We start from the raw sequence: 21150 nt of genomic DNA, 5'->3' as shown, positions 1-21150 counted from the left end.
GAGAATCCTGCAGCAGTCTGGCTCTGGGGTATCAGGACCCCAGAGGAGACCCAATCTTGCTCCTATTGGCAGGAGGGGAGATTGCTGCCGACTAACCCCCTTAGCTCAGTTTAAGCTCCACAGTTTGCTACCTGTTGGCAAGCACCAAGCTCCTCATACCACTGGCTGGGAGGGACAGCGGATCCCAGTGAAGAGGAGTAATATTAACAGGGAGCAGAGTTCCCACCAGTGGCCGCAGATGCAAAAGCCTAGACTCTGAGGTGGTGACACCTGTTACTCAGGAGCGATTCATTGCGTGGAGGGTAGTGGGGTGTGTCTGAGAATGAAGATGAATGTGTGTGCAAGGTTGTGTGTGTTCAGGCACGTGTGTGTAAAATTCATCCAAAAGCAAATGCCCTGCGCAGGTGGCTGGGGGGGGAACTATCCCCAGTGTGGACCTGGGGCTCTTGCTGACTCCATACTATCAGCGCCCCACCAATGAATATTTTATTTTAAAATAAAGATTTTAATTCCTGGTGACTATGGCAGAGTGCTGAATGCTGCATGAGACAGAGCCTGCCAGCTAGACTGGGGAATCCCAGCTCACCTTCCAGCTTCTCCACCTACTCCTTTTGCCATGCAGCTTCCCTATACTTCTCTTCCTTCCCCTGCCTCTCTCCTGTCACCTCCACCCCCTCGCTCCTCACCTTGTGATCACTCCTGCTCACCCATTCATCCCAGGTGGCTGGTGCTGCCAGCTCCTTAGCTGGCAAATGCCTGCACAGCACCTCATACCCCCTAGAATCAAAAATGCAGCCAAGCAGGCAGGCCAGTGTTCCCAGCGTACAGAGCCCAGGCTGCCGAGGGCCAACTGTGGAACAAGCTGAAAGTTAAGGCTGACTATCATCAGAGTCTGCAAGCGTGGGCATGGCCACCCGTGTGCTGAGAGCTAGTCTGTCCCTGCCCTCCGCCTGAGCCTGAGTTGGTGACCAGCTGAGCTGACTGGAGTGAGTGACTGGGTCAGGGAAGGCATCTCCAGGACCAGCCTGACTACAGGGGGTGTATATAGCAGGCAGAGACCAAGGGCAGGGCAACCCCCCCATGGACCTAGAAGGCTATCGGGGGGGTTGGGATGGAAAGAAGGGCTACCAAGGGAAGGTGGGTGGTCCAGGAGTTGATTGGAGGGGCTGTGCAGGTCATGCTGAATCCTGACCCCACTGAGCCCAAACCACCAGAGGGCGGGAGTGTGATCCTTGCTGGTGAACTATTCCTCAAAGCACGCAGTAAGGGGGTCAGCCTGGCTCAGAGTCTTCAGCTCCACTGTCATTTGGCAGAGCCCCCAAATTCTGATCACTCCAGCCCCCCACTCAGTCCCGCTGGGCATTGCTGAGAGCAGAGATGGCCACCTGTTTGCACCCCATACAGGCGCGTGGGTCAATTATTCTAAGTGGGAGCAGCCTGCAGTGCGCATCCCTGCTGATAAATTATATAACAACTTGACTCAAAATTAAGTATACTGGTGCTGAAGGGCTAAGCCAGCTGTACACTCCAGAGCATGAGAGCAGAGCCTCTCAGTGAGACCACATTGGTAACGAAGGCTACAGAGTGCAGGCTGCGTTGGTAACAAATGGCCCCAGATTCCAGCAGGCTGTCTGTGTGTGTGTGTGTCTGTGTCTGTGTATGTTGGGGCGGGGGGCTGATTCCATTCCACACTTCTGTTCCATGGCTGTGTTGCAATAAGATTTGATAGTCTGCACCGGGTAGAGGAGCAGCACACTGAAGTTTTGCCTAGGGCATGAGCTTGTCTTGAGTGGCCTTTGAGTGCACTTATTTAGCATGCATCTGAGTACTTATTTAGAAGGTTGTGGAAGAGTTATTGTCCTACTTTAGTACTATATAATCTAGTAGATGTATTGAAAGTTTAAAGTTTTTCCTTTAAAACAATTTGAGGCTTTTTTAAGGATATTTAATAGAATATTAAAATAAACATGGTAATGGATCTGTAGACTGTTTTGGAGATTTGGACCAATTCACATTCATTTTAGTGGGAAATGGCATCTGTATCCCCTAGATAGCTTCAGAAATCCCAGCTGTAGTCTCCAACACAGTTCTCTCCTGCTGTTGGAAAATGATGTCACTTTGCAACAGAATGCCTGGAAGTCAGTCAGCTCAGAAAAGGTGACATCGTATGACTAATACATAAAGCTGGCTTTTCCCTTTACATGCTTGTGTGCCTAAGGCCCACCCAAAATGCAAGCTGCTCAGATAACAGTAAATTATCTTCGTTACCTGCAAAGCATCACGCAGAAATCTGATCATAAATAAAGAATAATATACTCTGGCAATGGGATCTGGCATGTAATTGAGAACTTAGGTCTTGACAGGTAAGTACGGGATGAAAAATTTCCAAATTATTTTGTATTATAACGTAAGTGTGCAGGCTTCAGATTGTAAACTCACTTTAGGGTTATATGCTCATTGGGGGCAAGGATTGTCATTTACTATATCTTTTATGGCACCCACCACCATAGGAACCTATATATTCTGTTAAGAAGCTGGGATCTTGAAGTGTTTTTTTGTTTGTCTGGATTTTTTTTTGTTTTACAAATCCACTGAATTTCCTTTTTAGCGCACAAGTCCTTCTTTGGACAGCTGTTCCGTTCTTTTACATTAGCACTAGCTGCTCCATTAGGATAACAAAGGCAGCCTTGTAACGTCCCTTCCATTCTCTCTGATGCTACAGCCTTTTAGCTTCTTCCCCCCAATATCATTGGAAATGAGAATGAATATCCTGCTGACAAAATTACAGACCTTGGTAACCCTGAACTGTGAAACAGGTTAAATTAGTATCCATGCAAGTGTTCATTACCCTGAAGTCCATAGGGCACTTAGCAAGGGCAGTGCCATTATCAGGCACTAAGAACTATTGAAATAAAGAAAATAACATGGCAAGGGTTAAACAGCTAATTCTTAATCTCTACACTAGCATCTTCTGGGGCCATTTTCACAACAGCTGAGGGAAAACTGCAGGGACTCTGCCAAATCCAGCTTGTCTGCACGTTTCTTGGTCTCTGGGGAGCAGTATGTTCTTTCAAAACAATAGACATAAAAACAGCATTAGAAAAACAGAGAACCCTAGAGAACAGAATGATGAGATGGAAACCAAGTTAAAGCATATACTATGCTTTTAATAGGGTCCATAGGCTTCAGATTATGGCTTCTGATTGCCTCTTTAGCCTGAGAATGATGATTTAAGCTCTTTCCTCCTTTCCTGGGGTCTTTGTAACCATATCAAACACACAGCTTTTTTTCAGCATATCATCAGTTGTAATTCATGAATTTGCCAGCAACAGTTTTTGTAAAGGCAACTTGACTAGCAGGCATGACTTCCACTGGCCAGGACATAAGTGACCCTGGTCATAGGTTCTGGAACACTCTAGCTGGGCTGCACAGCATCCTTATTATACTCCTGGACTACTTACAGTGAGTAAACTTGCAGGTGTTACCCTATGACTGGAGAATTGCTAGCATAGTTCCTATTTTTAAGAAAGGGGAAAAACATGATGCAGGAGACTACAGGCCTGTTACTTTGCTCTTGATTGTATGCAAGGTCTTGAAACAAATTTTGAAAGAGAAAGTAGTTAAGGACAGAGGTAATTGGAATAAAATATATCATGGTTTTACAAATCGTAGATTATTCCAGACCAACCTGATATCCTTCTTTGAGATAACTGATTTTTTTTAGACAAAGGAAATGTAGTAGGTCTAATCTACCTGGATTTCAGTAAGGCATTTGATACAGTTCTGCACTGGAAATTGTTTGTTAAATTGGAGAAGATGGGGATTAACAGAAGAATTGAAAGGTGAATAGGAACTGGGTAAAGGGGAGACTACAACAGGTCATACTGAAAGGTGAACTGTCACGCTTCAATGGGATTCCACAGGGATTGGTGTTGGGATCAACCTTCTTTAACATTTTTATTAATGATCTTGGCACAAAAAGTGAGAGTGTGCTAATAAAATTTGAGGATGGCACAAAGTTCAGAGGTGTAGCTAATACAGAGAAGGACCAGAATATCATACAAGAAGATCTGGGTGACCTTGTAAACTAGAGTAATAGAAATGGGATGAAATGTAATAATGCAAAGTCTTGCACTTAGGGACCAACAAGAATTTTTGCTCTAAACTGGGAACTTATCAGTTGGAAGTGACAGAGGAGGAAAAAGACCCCTGGGTATATTGGTTGATCACAGGATAACTACGAGCTGCCAATGTGAGGCGCTGTGAAAAAGGCTAATGCAATTGTAGGATGCATCAGGTGAGATATTTCCAGTGTTAGTAATATTATAAAAGGCTCTAGTGAGACCTCAATCTTTTTTTCTCCTTATAATTCACATCTAGCTTCTAGTAATTTGACTGATGATTTTATCACAAAGGTTTTAAAAACTGTGATTGAGATGCTGTTTGTACCATTGGCTTGAACAAATGTGTATGCTGTGGCACTGAATTGCTCCGAGATGAGCATGCTCTACACCTATTTCACCATGAAAAACACATACTTTTTATCTTAATGTTACTGTGAAAAGGAACCATTGGCATTTAGAGACCTCTCTTTAACATCACTTTAACAGAATGAAGTGTGTTTATTGAGAATATAGGCTTATTAGATCACACATAATCTTCAAACCATTTTGCTCGTGTTGTTATAACTTTACTGTTTCTCGCAAAGGAGCAAGATAATTGGTATCCAATATCATTTTCATATAAATACCAACATCTGTGCAGCTTCCCTTTACCTTCTCATCTTCAAAAACAAGTTGTTTACTATTTGTAATTGTAATTCATGAACAGGATCTCACAAAATGCCCGAAGTAATGTTACAAAAATGTGAATGTTTATCCAGCAGAAGATTTTATTATCACAAGTACATTTCAGAGGCAAACAACCTACATCTCTTTTACTAGCCTTTGTACTGTGCAATGTGTACTGTTAAATTTCTAGAGTGCTAATTATTCCAAGAAACACTATTCTGCTGTTGACTATGTCAAACAAATTAGAGATCCCACTGTGACGAACTGAATAGAAACAATGTTCAAATAACTGGATTTAAATCTCAAAAACCATGATGTAATTACTTTAGTGACAAGACTTCCAGCTGTTCTTAGGCCTTTAAATCCTCCTAATGAACAGCTTTGTGATCTTCATGTACATAAGCACTTCTAGGTGGTCTTTTTTTAATTCACAAGGACATATTTTTATACCCTCTGTTTTCCTTTCCTTCTGAGAGACTGTTTACTGGAAACAGCAATATAGGAAATAAGACGATTACTCACCTTTGTAACTGTTGTTCTTCAAGATGTGTTGCTCATATCCATTCCAATTAGATGTGCGTGCGCTGCATGCACGATCGTCGGAAGATTTTTACCCTAACAACACTCAGGGGATGCCGGATATATGCCCCTACTGACCCAGCACCCCCTCAGTTCCTTCTTGCCAGCTACTCTGACAGTTGGGAAGGAGGGCGGGTTTGGAATGGACATAAGCAACACATCTTGAAGAACAACAGTTACAAAGGTGAGTAACCGTCATTTCTTCTTCAAGTGCTTTCTCATATTGATTCCAATTAGGTGACTCCCAAGCCTTACCTAGGCAGTGGGGTTGGAGTGAGATGTTGTGGAGTGCAGGACCGCTGAACCAAGTGCAGCATCACCCCTGGACTGCTGCACTATAGCACAGTGGGAAGTGAAGGTATGTGCTGCTGACCAAGCTGTTGCCCTACAGATCTCCTGTATGGGCACATGAGCCAGGAAGGTGGAGGACAAAGCTTGAGCCCTAGTAGAGCGGGCAGTAAGATGTGTAGTTGGGACATCAGCCAAGTCATAGCACGCACGGATCCATGATGTAATCCAGGACGAGATGCGCTGTGTGGAGACCGCGAGGCCCTTCATCCGGTTTGCCACCGCTACGAACAGCTGGGTTGTCCTCCTAAAGGGTTTCGTTCATTCGATGTAAAAGGCGAGGCCCCTGTAAAAGGCGAGGGCCCTGTGAACATCTAGGGAATGCAGCTGTTGCTCTTGACAAGAAGCGTGTGGCTTCAGGTAGAAGACCGGAAGGAAGATGTCTTGGTTGACATGAAAGGCAGACACCACCCTTAGGAAGGAAGGCAGGGTGTGGTCGCAGCTGCACCTTATCCTTATGAAACACTGTATATGGTGGGTCCAACGTGAGGGCTTGAAGTTCCAACACGCATTTCGCCAAGGTGATAGCGACGAGGAAAGCTGTTTTCCAGAAAAGGTACAGAAGTGAGCAAGTGGCCATCGGCTCAAACAGGGCACCCATGAGCTTGGCTAGGACCAGGTTGAGGTCTCACGTAGGGGCCGGATGCTGAATTTGCAGGTACAGACGTTCCAATCCCTTGAGGAACCTGCTGACCATGGAATTGGAGAAAACCAAGTGCTCGTTTTTGCCTGGGTGGAAGGCCAAAATTGCAGCTAGGTGTAACTCTGATGAATGAAACTGCTAGGCCTTGCTGCTTCAAGGACAAGAGATAATGTAGGATGGTAGGTACTGGCACCTCAAGAGGGGCAGTATTGCTCAACGGCGCTTGCGGCACTGGAATGGATGGTGCCAGAGTTGGAGCCTTTGCAGGGCGGTCTGGCATGGGACGCTGCTCCAAAGGGGGCACAGGCAGTGCCGGCAACTGTACAGGAGCAGCAGGTTGCTTGTGCTGCTTCCTGGCTCCCGCAGACAGCAAGTGTTGCTGCGCTGGTAACAGTGCCGGAGACGTCCAGTGCCGGGAGTCTTTGCCAGGGCCGGGTCGATCCGATGCTGGAGGCGCGCTTTGGATCGATGGTGCCAGGTCTCAGTGCAGGGCTGGCTTGAGGCAGGCCGAGCAGGGTTTGAAGCCCAGAGACCTAGGCACGGGCCCAGTACCAGGAAGGGGAGAAGCTCCTTACCTCCAGTCACTATATACACTAACTACAAAACTACTATTAACTACAACTAGAAACTACTAACAACTATACTATAACAACTATCTACAGGTATAAACGAGCAAAGAACTAGGGGAGTGGAGATCAGCTATGCTGTGCTCCACAGTTCCAACGACCGTCACGGGCGGTAAGAAGGAACTGAGGGGGCGCTGGGTCTGCAGGGGCATATATCCGGTGCCATAAGGGCGCCACTCTAGGGGACGCCTCAGCCAACCCACTGAGCGTTGCTAGGGTAAAAATCTTCTGACAATTGTGCACGCAGCGTGTGCACACCTAATTGGAATCGATATGAGCAAGCACTCAAAGAAGAATTTAAAGTTACCGTCCACCCCCTCAATAGATGTCTGCTGATTTCTCCTGATTTATATTAATATCCAGCAGTCAGTCTCAAATTCTCTATCTTCAAAAGTACTTTGAAAGCAAATGCGTGGAACACCTCCTGAATTATGTTCAAAATGGCTGTAGATAACAGGCTTTTTCATTTGGGCTGTCCTGAGAAGAACTGTATAGACCTGATTATCATTTAGATTATAGGTTTAATAGGGAATGTGGACAATGGTAATCAGAGAATATGGACAAAAAAAACCAAAAAAACCCCACACAACCAACCAATCACACAGCTATTGTAATGCAGCCTGCCTGCCTGCCTTCAGGTGGCATTGCTGGTTGATTAAATGTTTGCAGCCACATTTCCATTGCAAGCTGTATATTACTCCCATTTTGTCAAGACTCTGATTTTCCCGCCCCCAGACGTTATTCATTGCTAGCAACAGCATCACTCACACTGTTGGCACCTTGCTAGTAGTTTGGAGCCAAAGTGATGAATACAGATTAGGGTATTCTCAGGAAAATCTAACTAAGAACAGCCAATTTTTTGTTGTTGTTGTTGTATTATTTTTGTTGTTGTTGTATTATTAACCATGTTTATTACGGTGGTGCCTATGGGCCAAGCAAGACTAGGACTCCATTGTGCTAGGCACTGCACAAACACAGACCCCAGGAGCTAACAACATAAATAGACAAGGGAGACACAGAGTGTGGGAAGGGGTAGAACACAGAAGCAGAGTGAACAATGGGATGGTGACACACGTTAGTTCCACATTTAGGGGAGGTCGGAGGAGATAAGCTAAATGGAAAGACAAGTGAAGGTAGAGAGGGGATTGAAGGAAGCGGGTGAGAGGGACAGAGCAGGGGAGAAGAGGGTAAGAGGGGCAGGTGGGCAGTGAAGCTAAGGTGAAAAGGCTGTGTGAGGGAGAGGACGGGAGAGGATTGGCGCAAACAGCCAATCAGCACAGGTCAGAGAAAGTCCAGTCAAAACTGTAGAAAGTTCTCTGAATGTCCAAAGATCCCTGCTTTAGCGATTCTGCAGCTGTTCCTTCTAGCTTGTTCCTCTCTGCAGTTTCTCTTCAAGGGGGGAAGAGAGAGACACACTTGGCACCTAGTGCCCCAGAGTGCTATACTGTACAAGACAATTGTTATTCCAAAGTTTTCTGACCTATGGGCTAAGCCCTCCAGAAGATCTTAGTAAATTTGGACAGGGGACTGAATTCGTCCCTGGTGTAACTTCACTGAAGTTACACCAGGGATGAATTTGGTCCAGAAACTTTTAGCATAACATTGGCAGTATCTGGATTTCATTCACAAACTTGACAGGTTTTATAGGATAACTGGTGAAGTCTCCCATTGTTGGACCTGTCATGTTAAGAAAGGCCAGTGAGGATGGATATCCAGTGCACAGATCAAATTTGTACAGGGGGAAATGATTAACAAGGGGTGAAGAAGCAGAGAATCAGGCCTACACACTTTAACTTGCACCTTCTTCTGGCCCTTTGCCATATAAACTACACCAGTTTAGGACTGATTATCCACTGTCACCATATCAAAATGGTAGCATGTTACTCCTACACTTCATCCATTCTGCACTGATGTAAATGACCACACAGGCTGCACAGCAGAGGATAATCAGGCCATTAGACTTTCTTCTACTTCTTTAGGGTTTGTTTTGACTAGAATAAAAAGTGTGTTGGTAGAACGTGTTCTAAGGGCATAGTATTCACTAGGCAGTGTAGAGTTAAACATGAGCTAGCTGATTGAGTTGAAACTTAAGCAGGAGCTCATGTTAATGTATCCACCATGTTGTCCACACTAGACCTTTAGAATGTGTGTGTTAGCATGAGTTGGCTAACATGTTCTTACAACACTCCTTTAAATCCTGGTCAAGATAAATGCTTTAACTCCCTTGCACCAGGTGACCGGCATATAACATACAGCACATCTGAATCTGGCTACTCTGAAAACACCACAGGGAAAAATTCTTCCCTTGGTTAGCAGGGTGGTATGGGTGTCACTAGGCAGAAATTTGGCCCATGTATTCATTTGATGTTCAGGGTTAATTTTCTTTTTTAAATGGACACACAGACTAATGATATATAATGCAGTAGCCATGAAGTCTGTATGTACTCAACGGCATCTCTGCAATAGACAGCATAGTGCAATGCCAGACATTGAAAAAAAATATTCTGCAGTATGTTTGCTGCTGAAGTTTTAAAGAAAGTCAAACCACTGAACTAGTGGAAGTAACCGGGTGATTTGTCAGTGAAGGAGGATCAATGTGCTTTTGGTGGATTCCTGTTTTAGTTGAACAGGAGAGAAGCACATGAGTATAACTATCTGCAAGTGCTACACCAGGACTTCTCTGTTCAGTTACTGGCAACATACAATGCAGGGTCACATTCTAGCCGTGTTCACATTTTTAGGGCTCCCACTTGTAAGTGGAAGGCACATCCATGTACCAGTAGACAGAAACTAGCCCACAGTACATTCTTTCTCTATTTCAGTGGCTCAGTGATTTATTTCTATTTGGGAAGCCAAGGAACCTATTCCTACTCTTCTCATTCCTAAACTGTCTGTCCTCTGTCTAAACATTTAATAGCTTCCCAGCCAGGAAATGTATTTTTCTTCTAATCCATCTCTGGGATTAGCCTTAGCATTTGTTAAAAATATATTGATGAGGATGAGCTATTTATCTTGGTTAGCACTTCAAGACCTTGGTGTGGCTTCCTCACCCCATTAAAGGAATGTTACAAATAAATCACTCCTGTGCATGGTATTGTTATAAATACCAGTATCTCAGCAGTCTAACAGGATTTGAATAAAACATGGATGAAGCCTCTCATAGTAACATTTTTCCTGTGGAATTTCTCAGCAAAAACGCTGAATAGCTGTCAATCGTAGAACTCTGTACTTTTCCCTGAATATTTTTCACATTAAAAATCAAAGCTATGATTCTGATGCTGAATTGTAATAATCTAACAAACGTAATTTAGAGGCTGGCTATTATCATCTTGGTGCATTGTCTACCTTATGCCTTACTTTGATCTTCACTCAGTAGGGATGTTAATTCAGGTCTTGATTATGCATTTGGTCAGCTATTATAATTCTTAGCATGGCCGCCCTTTTGAAGAGCCAGCATGGCAGACTTCCACAACCTCTCTTTCCTGCCAAGATGTGCTGGCTGTGTGTTGTTCCAGTGCCCTTCAAGACAGTTCTTAGGTCAGCTGGAGATTGTTGCTCTAGAGCAATAGAAGGCATACACTAACAATTGTAGTCCTGCATGCTGCCTCTGTGGCAGTTCTCTGTAATTCAAACATGGAGGCCATTTTGTCACCTTGGCTTGTGGTAAAATTAGAGAATGGCCTCACCTTATTATTAAGAAGTCACAGAAAAGTCATGGGCCTGCATTTCAGAGCACACCCTCTTGTACCCTATGCTTGTTCCCAGTATTACGTGCTGAGGCACTGAGGAATAGTTTACTCCTTTCCTCAATAGTCCCTGAAGAAAAAGTCTTATCCCTCTCTGCTTGAGCAGGTGGGCAGCCTTATTCTCCATGTCCATTTCTCCCCTGCTGGTGGCCCTGCTTCTGTGCAAAGAAGCAGCTTGGTGCTCGCCTGATCTCCCAGTTCAAGCTGCAGCTCTTCTGCCATTTCATAGCCTGAGGGAATAGTATGTAAATGGCATTTGCGGAAAAAGCTTATGTAGGCTGGGGGACATGGCTGGACTAGACACATAAATATGAATCCCAGCCTAACTTCATCTCCCAGCTGCAGGAAATTCTCCTTCCTCTTCTTACAATTACTGACCAACCACCCCTTAGAAATTAGCCAGTCCTCAGGTGAAACCTAACTGGACATTAACTGCTTTCTGAAGAGATGAAGCCAGCCGCTGTTGTCTTCACTGCACTCCAGGATGGGGAGCCCAAAGCTCCTGGCAGGAGCTTGTTTAGTCTGAAGCCAGCTGACATTTCTTCACTGTGTTCCATGGGTGGGAATCTGGAAGGAAGCCTTTCCAGCTTGCTGGCTGGAAATGTCACTAACATCACTTTTTATTAAAAAAGTAAAACCTTTTGAGAGATGATTTTTGTCCCAGCAGTCAGAAAACCACCACACTCCAGGCAAAAAATTAGAGGTTTCCGCAAATACTAATCTTGAGGTATAGAAAGTTATGTGAGCAAATGCTCTGTGCATTCAAATTACATTCATCTGATCAGGCCAAATCCACTGCTTGCCCCAAGCCAAATTTGATTTAGTTCATGAAGGCTCAGTGTAGGACAATCAAGGCCATTGCTGGGGCTACTGGCTCACCCTCACTCCTCCCCTGGCTGTCTCCTGCTGTGCACAGGAATGAGCAGGGAACACCCCTGAAGCTGGACTCTATGCTGGGCAGGGGTATGAATCCTTTGTACAAGATCCCCACATCTTAGTGCTGGGCAACCACAGAGGAGGGGAGTTTGTCCTTTATTTTTAAATAGCTGATCAGCCAAGTTCTTAGTTCCGCTGTGTTGCTTTGCACCCTTCCACTGCATAGGGGCTATAACGCTGGCTTAACAAGACCCCAAAAGATTAACGTGACCTTCTGCAGATTAGAGGATGTGGAGCATCAGTGAGGCAGCTCTAAGGTACATGAGGAGCCAAAGTGGCCCCACATAACTTTGCAGCCCCCATCCTGTGCCAAGCTTTGTTTGATCATATCAGACAATATGTCGTCATATGTGGGGGGGGGACAGATATTGTTTAAAGTTTGTAATACAATATGATTAAGTTTAGTTAAAATTTATTTGGCTAATTTATAGGTTTCTTTGCCAGTTATAAAGTATTTGAAAAAGGGTTAATCCTCAAGCATAGAGGAGTTTCTTTTTGCACAACTTTCATTCTGAAAACTGTATCAGTTCAGGAGGGAAATTGCTGAACTGTTCCTTCCATTGTAACTCAGATATGTGAATGATAGTGCTCTTAAAGACAAGCTGCTTTTTTCCCCCTCAGTAAACTGAATGTAATTGAGATGCTGGGTGTGACACCTTTAAATGGCTCTAGGCTGTTTGGTTGCCATGGGCAACCTCCATAAATACCAGTGAAACATATGTGGTGTCTTAAAAAGCTAGGAGCAGAATGTGAAGGGGGAAGGTCTGTACTCAGGGCAGTGGATACAGGCTCAGCTCTGAGCTGACCTGTGTGTCAAGTAGTTCTGGAACTCAATATTTATTTTTTTATCTTCAATATTATTTTATCTTATTTGTAGTGAAACAGAAGAGAGGCACATTTGTCATTTACTGTGAAATATACTGTCTTCTAAATTCCTTTGATATGCAGTGGTATTAAGTAATGTGCATGTGTTTATCATAAATAAATAAAGCTAGTTTTGATGACAAAACACTGAGGACATAGAGGGATAGGGATCCAGGGGCCCTAAGTGTCCCAGTGGCCCTCTAAGTGGTTCAGTAAAGTTGCATTACTGAAATCACCCTGACCCAGAGTGGATAAAAATCAATGATTTAAAAAAATAAATATGCAGATTTTTAAATTTAAATCAGAATTTTTGATAAAATGCTTTTTGAGGAAAAACCCTCTCTAAAGATATTTTTGAGCTATAATGTATCTTAATTAAAACTATATCATCGTGGAATAGGGATTATAAATTCTAATTCTACAGTATGAGACAATATATTCATGTAATGTTTAAGAAAAGTTTTGTGAATGAGTTCCAATAGTTCCTGGATTAGGGACCCAATTTTGTGGGGTTCCAGAGGCTTCTGTATAGATAGATTATTTAGGTTAATCTTTCTATCTACTCAGTGGGACTCAGTGCTCAGTCTAGAAGATACCATCAGAGATGCAATTCTCAAACTATGGATTTGTGTCTCCAGAAGTAACCTGCTTCTTAACAGCAAAAATATTTTAAAATAAATACTATATAGAGGTGAGAAACAACAGACCTCAACTCTATTGTCCCTCTGCAAATTTGTGTACACAGAGTCAATCCCTTACCTCTCTCTAAAAGTGCAAAGTTTCAAAAAGTTCAATGAATAGAAAGTTGTTGCGGGCAGATCAGATCTAGACAAAGAGAAGAAGTCTGGAGATAAATGTGAGACGCGAGGGACATATGCTTGTTTTGTTAAAATATTATATGGTTGCTGTTGAAGACAAAAAAATCCAGCATACTTAGCGTTGTTGTTTTAGTTAAATAAAACAATGTAAATGTCTGTCTGGTGATGATCTCCTTTTAATACAGCATGACAAGGAAATCCACCAACTATTAATGATTAACCTGTTGAATTGGAGATAGTTCACCTCCCAATGACTTCATAAATATCTGCTTCAGTTACCTTTGGTAAATGAAATAACCAAACAATCATTCATTTTCTGATATAGCTGTAAAACTAATTTAAAAAGTTTTTTCAAAATATATCACTGTTTAAAAATATATGGTGTGTACCTTCTAAAAATGAAACCTACATCTATCTCTGAGTTGTGAAGAATACGTATTAAGGTTCTATCCAACAAGAATACACTTTTATGTAGAAAACCATGATTAAATCGAGTCTTCCTGACTAGTCATTTAATCAGTTTGATTTAAATCAAATCCACCCTGCCCTGCCCTTGCTAATAAATACCCTATGATGGTCTTTAAAAAACAAACAAACAAAAAAACCATGGGTCCAAGGCCCAGTGAGGATCTAGAAACTCATGGTATGAGGATCCAGCTTTTCAACGATCTGTAACAATGTTTTCTGATACAATAATTTGTAAAATATTGGGTTTTAAATTTCAATTATTTGGATTACATTCTGCTGTGTTTACTACGTCCTGTACTTTTTATAATAATGTCTTGCGTAATGTTTATCTTTTCTCCTGACCCTTCCAATACAATACTTAAAATACCTACCAACTGCAGGAAGGAGTCCTTCCTCTCTTTCCCCTGTAAACACATTCACGCTTCTGTAATATATGTAAGGTTATTACCCTCAAATCATGAACCAATTCCTGATACAAGTGGGATGACTGCTCAGCCACCCTGCTACTAAAAGCCTCGGAGATAGTAGAGTTATTATAAAATTGTGACACACATGTACAATAGAGCAGAATTTAAAGTTGCTGTCAACAGGCAGGACTCAAGAGCAGGGAAGGTGTCTGGGTTAAACTGTCTACCATTACTTTGCATTAATAAGAAGTTATGAAGGAAGAATATCAAAATTACCTAACATTTTAGAAATCAAACTAACCGTTTTGATTCATAATTATTTCCCCTTGACCAGGGAAGTGCTGGCTGAGGTTGTTGTGAGAGTCTCCTCATCTCTTGTCAGCAAAGACTCCGGAGACTGATTCTCCACTGCCTTGTGCAGCTATTTACACCTGTGCAAAGTGGGTGTAAAACTGTCAAATCAGAATTGCACCCACTGGGCCAAGTTTCTGCAGGTGTAAATCAGTTGACACTGGCAGAGGATCTGACCCACTTTGCTAAAATGTAATTTACTACTGAAGATGCATGGCAGTGGAGAATCAGTCACTTGGGCTCTCTAATGGCAAGAAAGAATGACATAAAAATAGGTCATCTTATGCCAGACTAATCATCAGCTGGTTTATGGCTTGAATTGGAGGTATGCACTACTGCTTGTGACAGTGACAAAAGTTATATCCATTTAAAATAAATGAACCATGTAATAAGGCTGGTGGAAATAGGTCTTATCCATCCTTCCTACTCTAAAGGGCAGCTTAAGGGTCTGATTCAACTCCAGATGAAGTCATCAGGAGTCTTTCCTTAGACTTCAATGCAAGCTGGATCAGGCAGTAGATCAGCAATGATTTAATAAGAAATAACACCATGTGAATGAATTTAGGGAAAGTAGTGCTGTTATTGTTTCATTAAAACATGCTAAATATAGTTAATTTCTGAGGAATCTTTATGTTTCTTTTATTAGATAACCTGTTCAAACCAAAGGAAAGGTTCATTTCGGAGAAGGAGATGCACATGAGATCTAAAAGGTACAAAACATTTTGGTTTAGAATTCACTATGATTCCCTGGGATCCAGTGCCAAGACTCTGCACTTCCTAATTAGCATCTTAATCTTGGGTGTGTGGTATATCATGCCTTGTGCAATATGCACAAACATGGGCAGTGTTCTTCCCCCTAAAATGGCTCAAGTGGATAGGAGCTGTAGCCCTACTTAGTGGATGGTGTGAAGCAACAGGAGGCCTTCTACTGCAGGGAGCAACAATGCTTCTGGGGACTCTCATGAGCACAGAGGGAGGAGAGAACACACCCTCCACTATCCCCCTTTATGGAGTGCAGCTTACACTGCCTTGAATGGACACCAGTTCTTCTGCTCAGTGTGTGTAGGTCTTGGTTCTGCCTCCTTCCACCCCTTTTTGGGGTATCTAGTACCCTGGGAGTGATGGCAGGGAGCATCCCGCGCTCAGAGAGCATAGAGTGCAATTATGGCTGGCCTCTGAGGAGGGGTATAATTTGGGACACTTCTGTCTTTACTTTGTGGCCTATAATGCTCCACTTGATTTCACATATCTGATGGTCTTTAATAATTTACTAAATGTTATTTCTTCAAATCTGTTTATTAACATTTTAGAGATTTGTGGTAATATTGTGCATACATTGTAGCCCTCAAAATATACCAGAAGTTTCAGCTCTGTAATACCTAATTTCACTTCTCAAAGTGAAGTTTGCACCACATCCTGCCGAATATTCCTTTGGGGCTCTTATTCTGCAGGCTGCTTTCTCCATCTTCTGCCATACCCATTATTATTCTTCATCTACCATAAACAATCCAGTGCATTTTCTTGTAAGCAGCAGGAGTTAATTTCTTAGGTAAGCATTGAATGTGGATAAGGAATCTTTTTTCTCCAGTAGTGAGAACTGTCTTTCTGCAGAGGAGTACAGGTCAAGATTTTTAAAAGTTACTAGTGATTTTGAAGGCCCAACTTGAGGTACCTTAAAAGGACCTGATTTTCACCAAGCACTCACTTATTCATCCTCTAAAAATCAGGCCTCTTTAAGGTGGATTAAGTTGTGCACCCAAAAATTGAAGGCAGAGTCACTAATTTTTTTAGATCTTGACCACAGCACATATCCTAGCAAAGATTGCAATTTATTAGATACTTAGGGGTCTGATCTTCCATTGCCCTGCATCCTATATAGTCATTTACAACAATGAAAAATGCAAAGTGATGTCAAGGAGTTTTTCTAAATGTACCCTAATGTCACAGAGATCAGAATCTGTCCCACAGTCCTTAAAAATAAAACACTACTCATAATTATAAGCCAGAATAGGCTGCTATATGGACTCTATAGTGCAAAACAGGTTGAAGGGAAAAGGAAAGTCTTATAGTCCACTAAACTAATTAAGTCTGAATACGTGTGATTTAGATCAGAATACACACAAAGAGCAGAATTGCTAAGCAACAAGATATTTGTTAGAGGGCCTAATCTTGCTCCCACTTGAGTCAATGGGAATTTTGCCACTGACTGCAATGGGGGGAAAGGATCAGACCCAAACGTTAATTTTATGATCATAACCAAGAACTGTAATTACATTAAGAATTGACAATTTTGTTTTCTGGTGAAAGGATCACAGTGACAGTGAGAAAAACTTATCAGTTTATATAATCATCATTTTACTTTTCTTACACATTTTTTAATAATCACTGAAGGTTATTGCTTGGAATCTGTATTGTGATATATCTACAACAAGCTTATGGGCCAGAGTCTTGTCTCAGTTCCACTGCTATAAATCTAGATGATCTCCACTGAGCTCAGTGAATTTACTCCAGAATTGCACAGACGTAACTGAAATAACCTGGCCCTCTACTTTCATTTAATCATTTCAGAATAAAGACTATTTCTCAAGTTTCTCAGTTCAGAATCTTTCATTGTGATACCAGTGCTATTGCTAATAGATAGCTGTATGAAATCCAATTCAGATATTTACAAATGCTTAATAATACCAGTGATCACCTAGAAGAATGTTTTTCCACTTTGAAAAATTAAGTTAGTAGTGACACTGTAGAATGATATGTTAAAATTTATATTCTGAATTTATGCCAGGATTTATAATAACTTGCCTGAAGTGAAAAAGAAAGAGGAAGAAAAACAGAAACGAATCATCATACAGAGCAACAGACTACGGGTGGAGGTCTTCAAAAAGGTAATGGTTCCATTGTGAATAGGCCTAATTTGGTTATAACTGTGCCCTGCTGCACTAAAATCATACCTCTGGTCCCATAACCCCCAAGTAAATCCACTTACCTATGTATTTTATGCATTTCTATGTATTTATCCTTATAACACCTTTGTGAGGTAGGGAAGTGCTATTATTTCCATTATACAGACTGGAAACTGAAACACAGTGGTTATGTCCACACTGCAACAAAACACACATGGCTGGCCCATGTCACTTGCCTCAGGCTTGTATGGCTCAGGCTACAGGCCTATAAAATTACAGTGTAGATGTTTGGGCTCAGGGACCCAGCCTGAGCCTGAACATTTACATTGTAGTTTTTTAACCTTGCAGCTTAAGCCCACGTCAGCTGACACAGGACAGTCACAGGTGTTTTGTTGCAGTGTAGACATACCCTGATAGACTAAGACAAGCTCCTCAAAGGAGAAATCAATGAGAGTTAGACTCCTAAACCCAGGTCTTCAAAATGTATTTAAGTGACTTGCCCAAGACACACATGGAAGTGAACCTGGGTCTCTGAGTTCCATGCCAGTGCCCTAACCACTGGACCATTCCATTTCCCCATTGTAGTCCAATACTACTGGTCACACCCTTTTCTCCCCTGAATAGTGGGCTCAAAGGGAAACCCTATCTCTACACACCTGTCTAAAGCATCTGGCTCCCATCTCTGGCTAGTAGAAGGAAAGGCAAGAGAGGAGGAAAAATTAGTGCAGTTACAAAACAAAGCAAAAAGAGGAAGAAAAACTAAAACAATGCAATATACACGTTAAATGATAATAAAAATGAGTACATGAGTATGAAATAATGAAACCAAACTCCTTAACTCCTCAACAGCCACTAGTCAAAGATGTCAGAGTTCATTATCCCAAGCCTCCAGAGTTGCTCTGGCAGGTGTTTATGTGGAAACTGGTGACTCTCTGTCATGAATTTGCAAAAGCAAGGATTTAGCAGGGTATAGCCTCATGATTCATGTTGATTAGGGTGACCAGATATCCTAGTTTTATAGTGATCGTCGCGATTCTTGGGTCTTTTTCTTTTATAGGCTCCTATTATCCCCCACCCCCTGTCCCGATTTTTCACATTTGCTGTCTGGTCACCCTAGTGTTGATGCCTCTGTCCTGCACAGAGATCAAGTATCCAATGAGATAAATGAAAAATATCAGGAGGTGCAAATAGAGATTATAGGCCATAGACATCCCAACCTGTTCCAGGGAGTTTTGCTAGGAACCGTGGGATAGATAGATAGATGCAACACTCCAAAAGCCCTAAAATGTTTGTGAGCACTGCTGCATGTGGACATGGTGCAATGGGAGAACCAGAGACAAAAAGGTTAGTACAGATGATGTGCAGAGTTGTATCTTTCAGTTCTCTACACCCAGCTATTTTGACACTAGAACTTTTCAAACATGAGGAGTCATGAGAATTTTTTTATAATAGGAAGGTATTGTTTATTCACTGCTGTCATACTCAAATATCAATAGTTTTACATACACACAGAATGCCTGTTGAGGAGAGACTGAACCAGGAACATATGGTTGAAAGGTGAAAGTTTCAAGTGACTGAAGTCAGTAGATTAGAATGGAAACTGTTAATGCAACCCTTAATTATAGTGGTCACTGTGGCTTCTTCTATATGTCCCAAACCGCACATCTAAATTGTGACCTAAGTGTTTGTTCTTATTTTTGCCCTCTAGCAACTACTGGACCAGCTTCTTCAAAGAAATACGGAGTGACAAAGAAGACCATTTGATCTTGAATGTCTTTGACTATTAGATAAGACATAAAATTTAGCATTATCTTAATTACCTGGAGACATCTTTCTTACCTTCAACTATCTATGTAAAGGAAGATAATTTGTACTTCAGTAGGATTTGAATGAAACTTCCAAATAACCAAGGGAGAACATATAAATGAGCAAACTGCTTTAGGACTATCATCTTATAGTTGGTTTACCCAGAGAAAATAATTTTAAGAAACTTTTATGCAAACATTGAATTACAATGGTATTTATTTTCACCTTTTAAATATATATACCGTTTTAGCAATAGAACTGGGTTTTCAAGACATAGGAAACTTATTTTTCCAAAGTATTGGAAAAGTATTCTACTCATTGATTTCCTGAGAGTAAAATACTAGAAAAATGAATATCATTATTTGTTATGTTTAGAAACTAGCTGAAATGGCATTACCGCAGTTTTAAATTAATGGTTAATGCACCAAAAGGGACCAATATTTCTGTGCTCTGAAGGAGTTCATTCCTGTTTATGTACTGAACCCAAATAGCAGGGTTACCCTTGTAGAAAGCAATATTTAGAACTTCAGTAATAATACTTTTTACATGTTCTTCACTATAACATATAATTCTGCTTGCTTCTATGAGCATAAAGTATTTATAGAAATGGCATATTAAGAAGTGGTGCAGACCCATGCAGTGGTTTCCCCCAAGAAATACGTGTGTGTAAAGATTACATAATTAAAAACATCTGTAATGTTTCCTCCAATAATATTTAAATCTTTATTTGTACATTTTGGAAATAAAATCTACCATTTTTCATATAAAATGGAATAAATAAATATAATAATCCAAATGCAATATTTTTTATATTATTTCAAAGCATTTACAAAATCATGGCTTAGTATTAATAAAGAGGTCTTCATTGTGTCATAAATCCTACTGTGAGAACAAACTATCTAATAGGATTATTATAAATTTATTGGGCAAAATTCTCATCTTAAGTAAATCAGAAGTAACTCCATTAACTTCAGTGAAGTAAACTGCTGATTTGTATTCATGTGAAGGAGGTCAGAATTTGACCCTTAGCTTCTAAACTCCTAATTTAGATTGAGATTTAGGACCAGATTTTTTTTAAAAGCATCCTCCTTTTTCACAAGAGCATTTATTTGTATAGGCCATTTAGCTATCCTCCAGCCTTGCTCGTGTGGAGCAGCAGTAACTTACTTCTCAAGCAGCCTCATTGCAATCTATGGAATTAACTGAAGTAAGTTACTTACTACTCATTTTGAGCAAGGGTAAAGGAGTCTGGCCTTCAATGCACCCAGGAGCTTAATCTTCCACTGACTGAATCCACGTAAAATATCTTTCAAACTGTTCTTTTCTAGTTCTCTCACACCAATTCTGTTCAGAGAGTTTCCAGGGGTGAAATCCTAATCATATTGAAGTCAATGGCAAAATTTCCATTAACTTTAATAGTATCAGAATTTCAAACCTAGATTTTTTCACCGTTGTGATCATAAGGTCTTAAATACACTGCTATGTGATGTGTTGGTTTGACTTTTTGCACACACACTCCATGGAGTTAATTTGCCAATTTTGCGAATTGCTTAATTTTAGTGAATTTTTAAAAACATCAATTAAAGTTCACTCATCATTTTGTTTTATGAAAGTCTAGATTCCCCAAATGTTTTTATTTTCTCCAAGAGTAATTTCCTAAATCTAAAGGATAAATATGTAGCAGTTTGTACTGAAAATTCTATCAGAGAAATGAGTTTTGGAGCAGAGTTAATGAACAAGATGCCTAGGGCAAGTCATTGGCTGGGAACATTTGATATGATATAAAGCCGTGCTTTAAGACAACAAAAATAATCTCTGTGGCAGGCCTAATTTCTCATTTCTAATCTTGTGAGAACAGAATATCC

At 41.3% G+C, this 21150-nt stretch overlaps 1 protein-coding gene across 1 annotated transcript in view; it reads left to right on the top strand.

Moving 5' to 3' along the window:
- The window catches only part of C7H10orf90 (chromosome 7 C10orf90 homolog), a 106642-nt gene extending 86691 nt beyond the window's left edge, over window positions 1-19951 (top strand). The window contains 3 exon segments of the mRNA XM_030569566.1: window positions 15223-15286; window positions 17362-17461; window positions 19188-19951. Coding sequence (XP_030425426.1) covers window positions 15223-15286; window positions 17362-17461; window positions 19188-19226 — 203 coding nt within the window. The 3' untranslated portion in view covers window positions 19227-19951.
- Window positions 19952-21150: the final 1199 nt, after the last annotated feature.

This window comes from Gopherus evgoodei, chromosome 7 (assembly GCF_007399415.2).
Source record: "Gopherus evgoodei ecotype Sinaloan lineage chromosome 7, rGopEvg1_v1.p, whole genome shotgun sequence".
Taxonomy (NCBI): domain Eukaryota; kingdom Metazoa; phylum Chordata; order Testudines; family Testudinidae; genus Gopherus; species Gopherus evgoodei.
The sequence above is the reverse complement of the archived record's forward strand: the minus strand, read 5'-3'. Positions and strand labels throughout refer to the sequence as shown.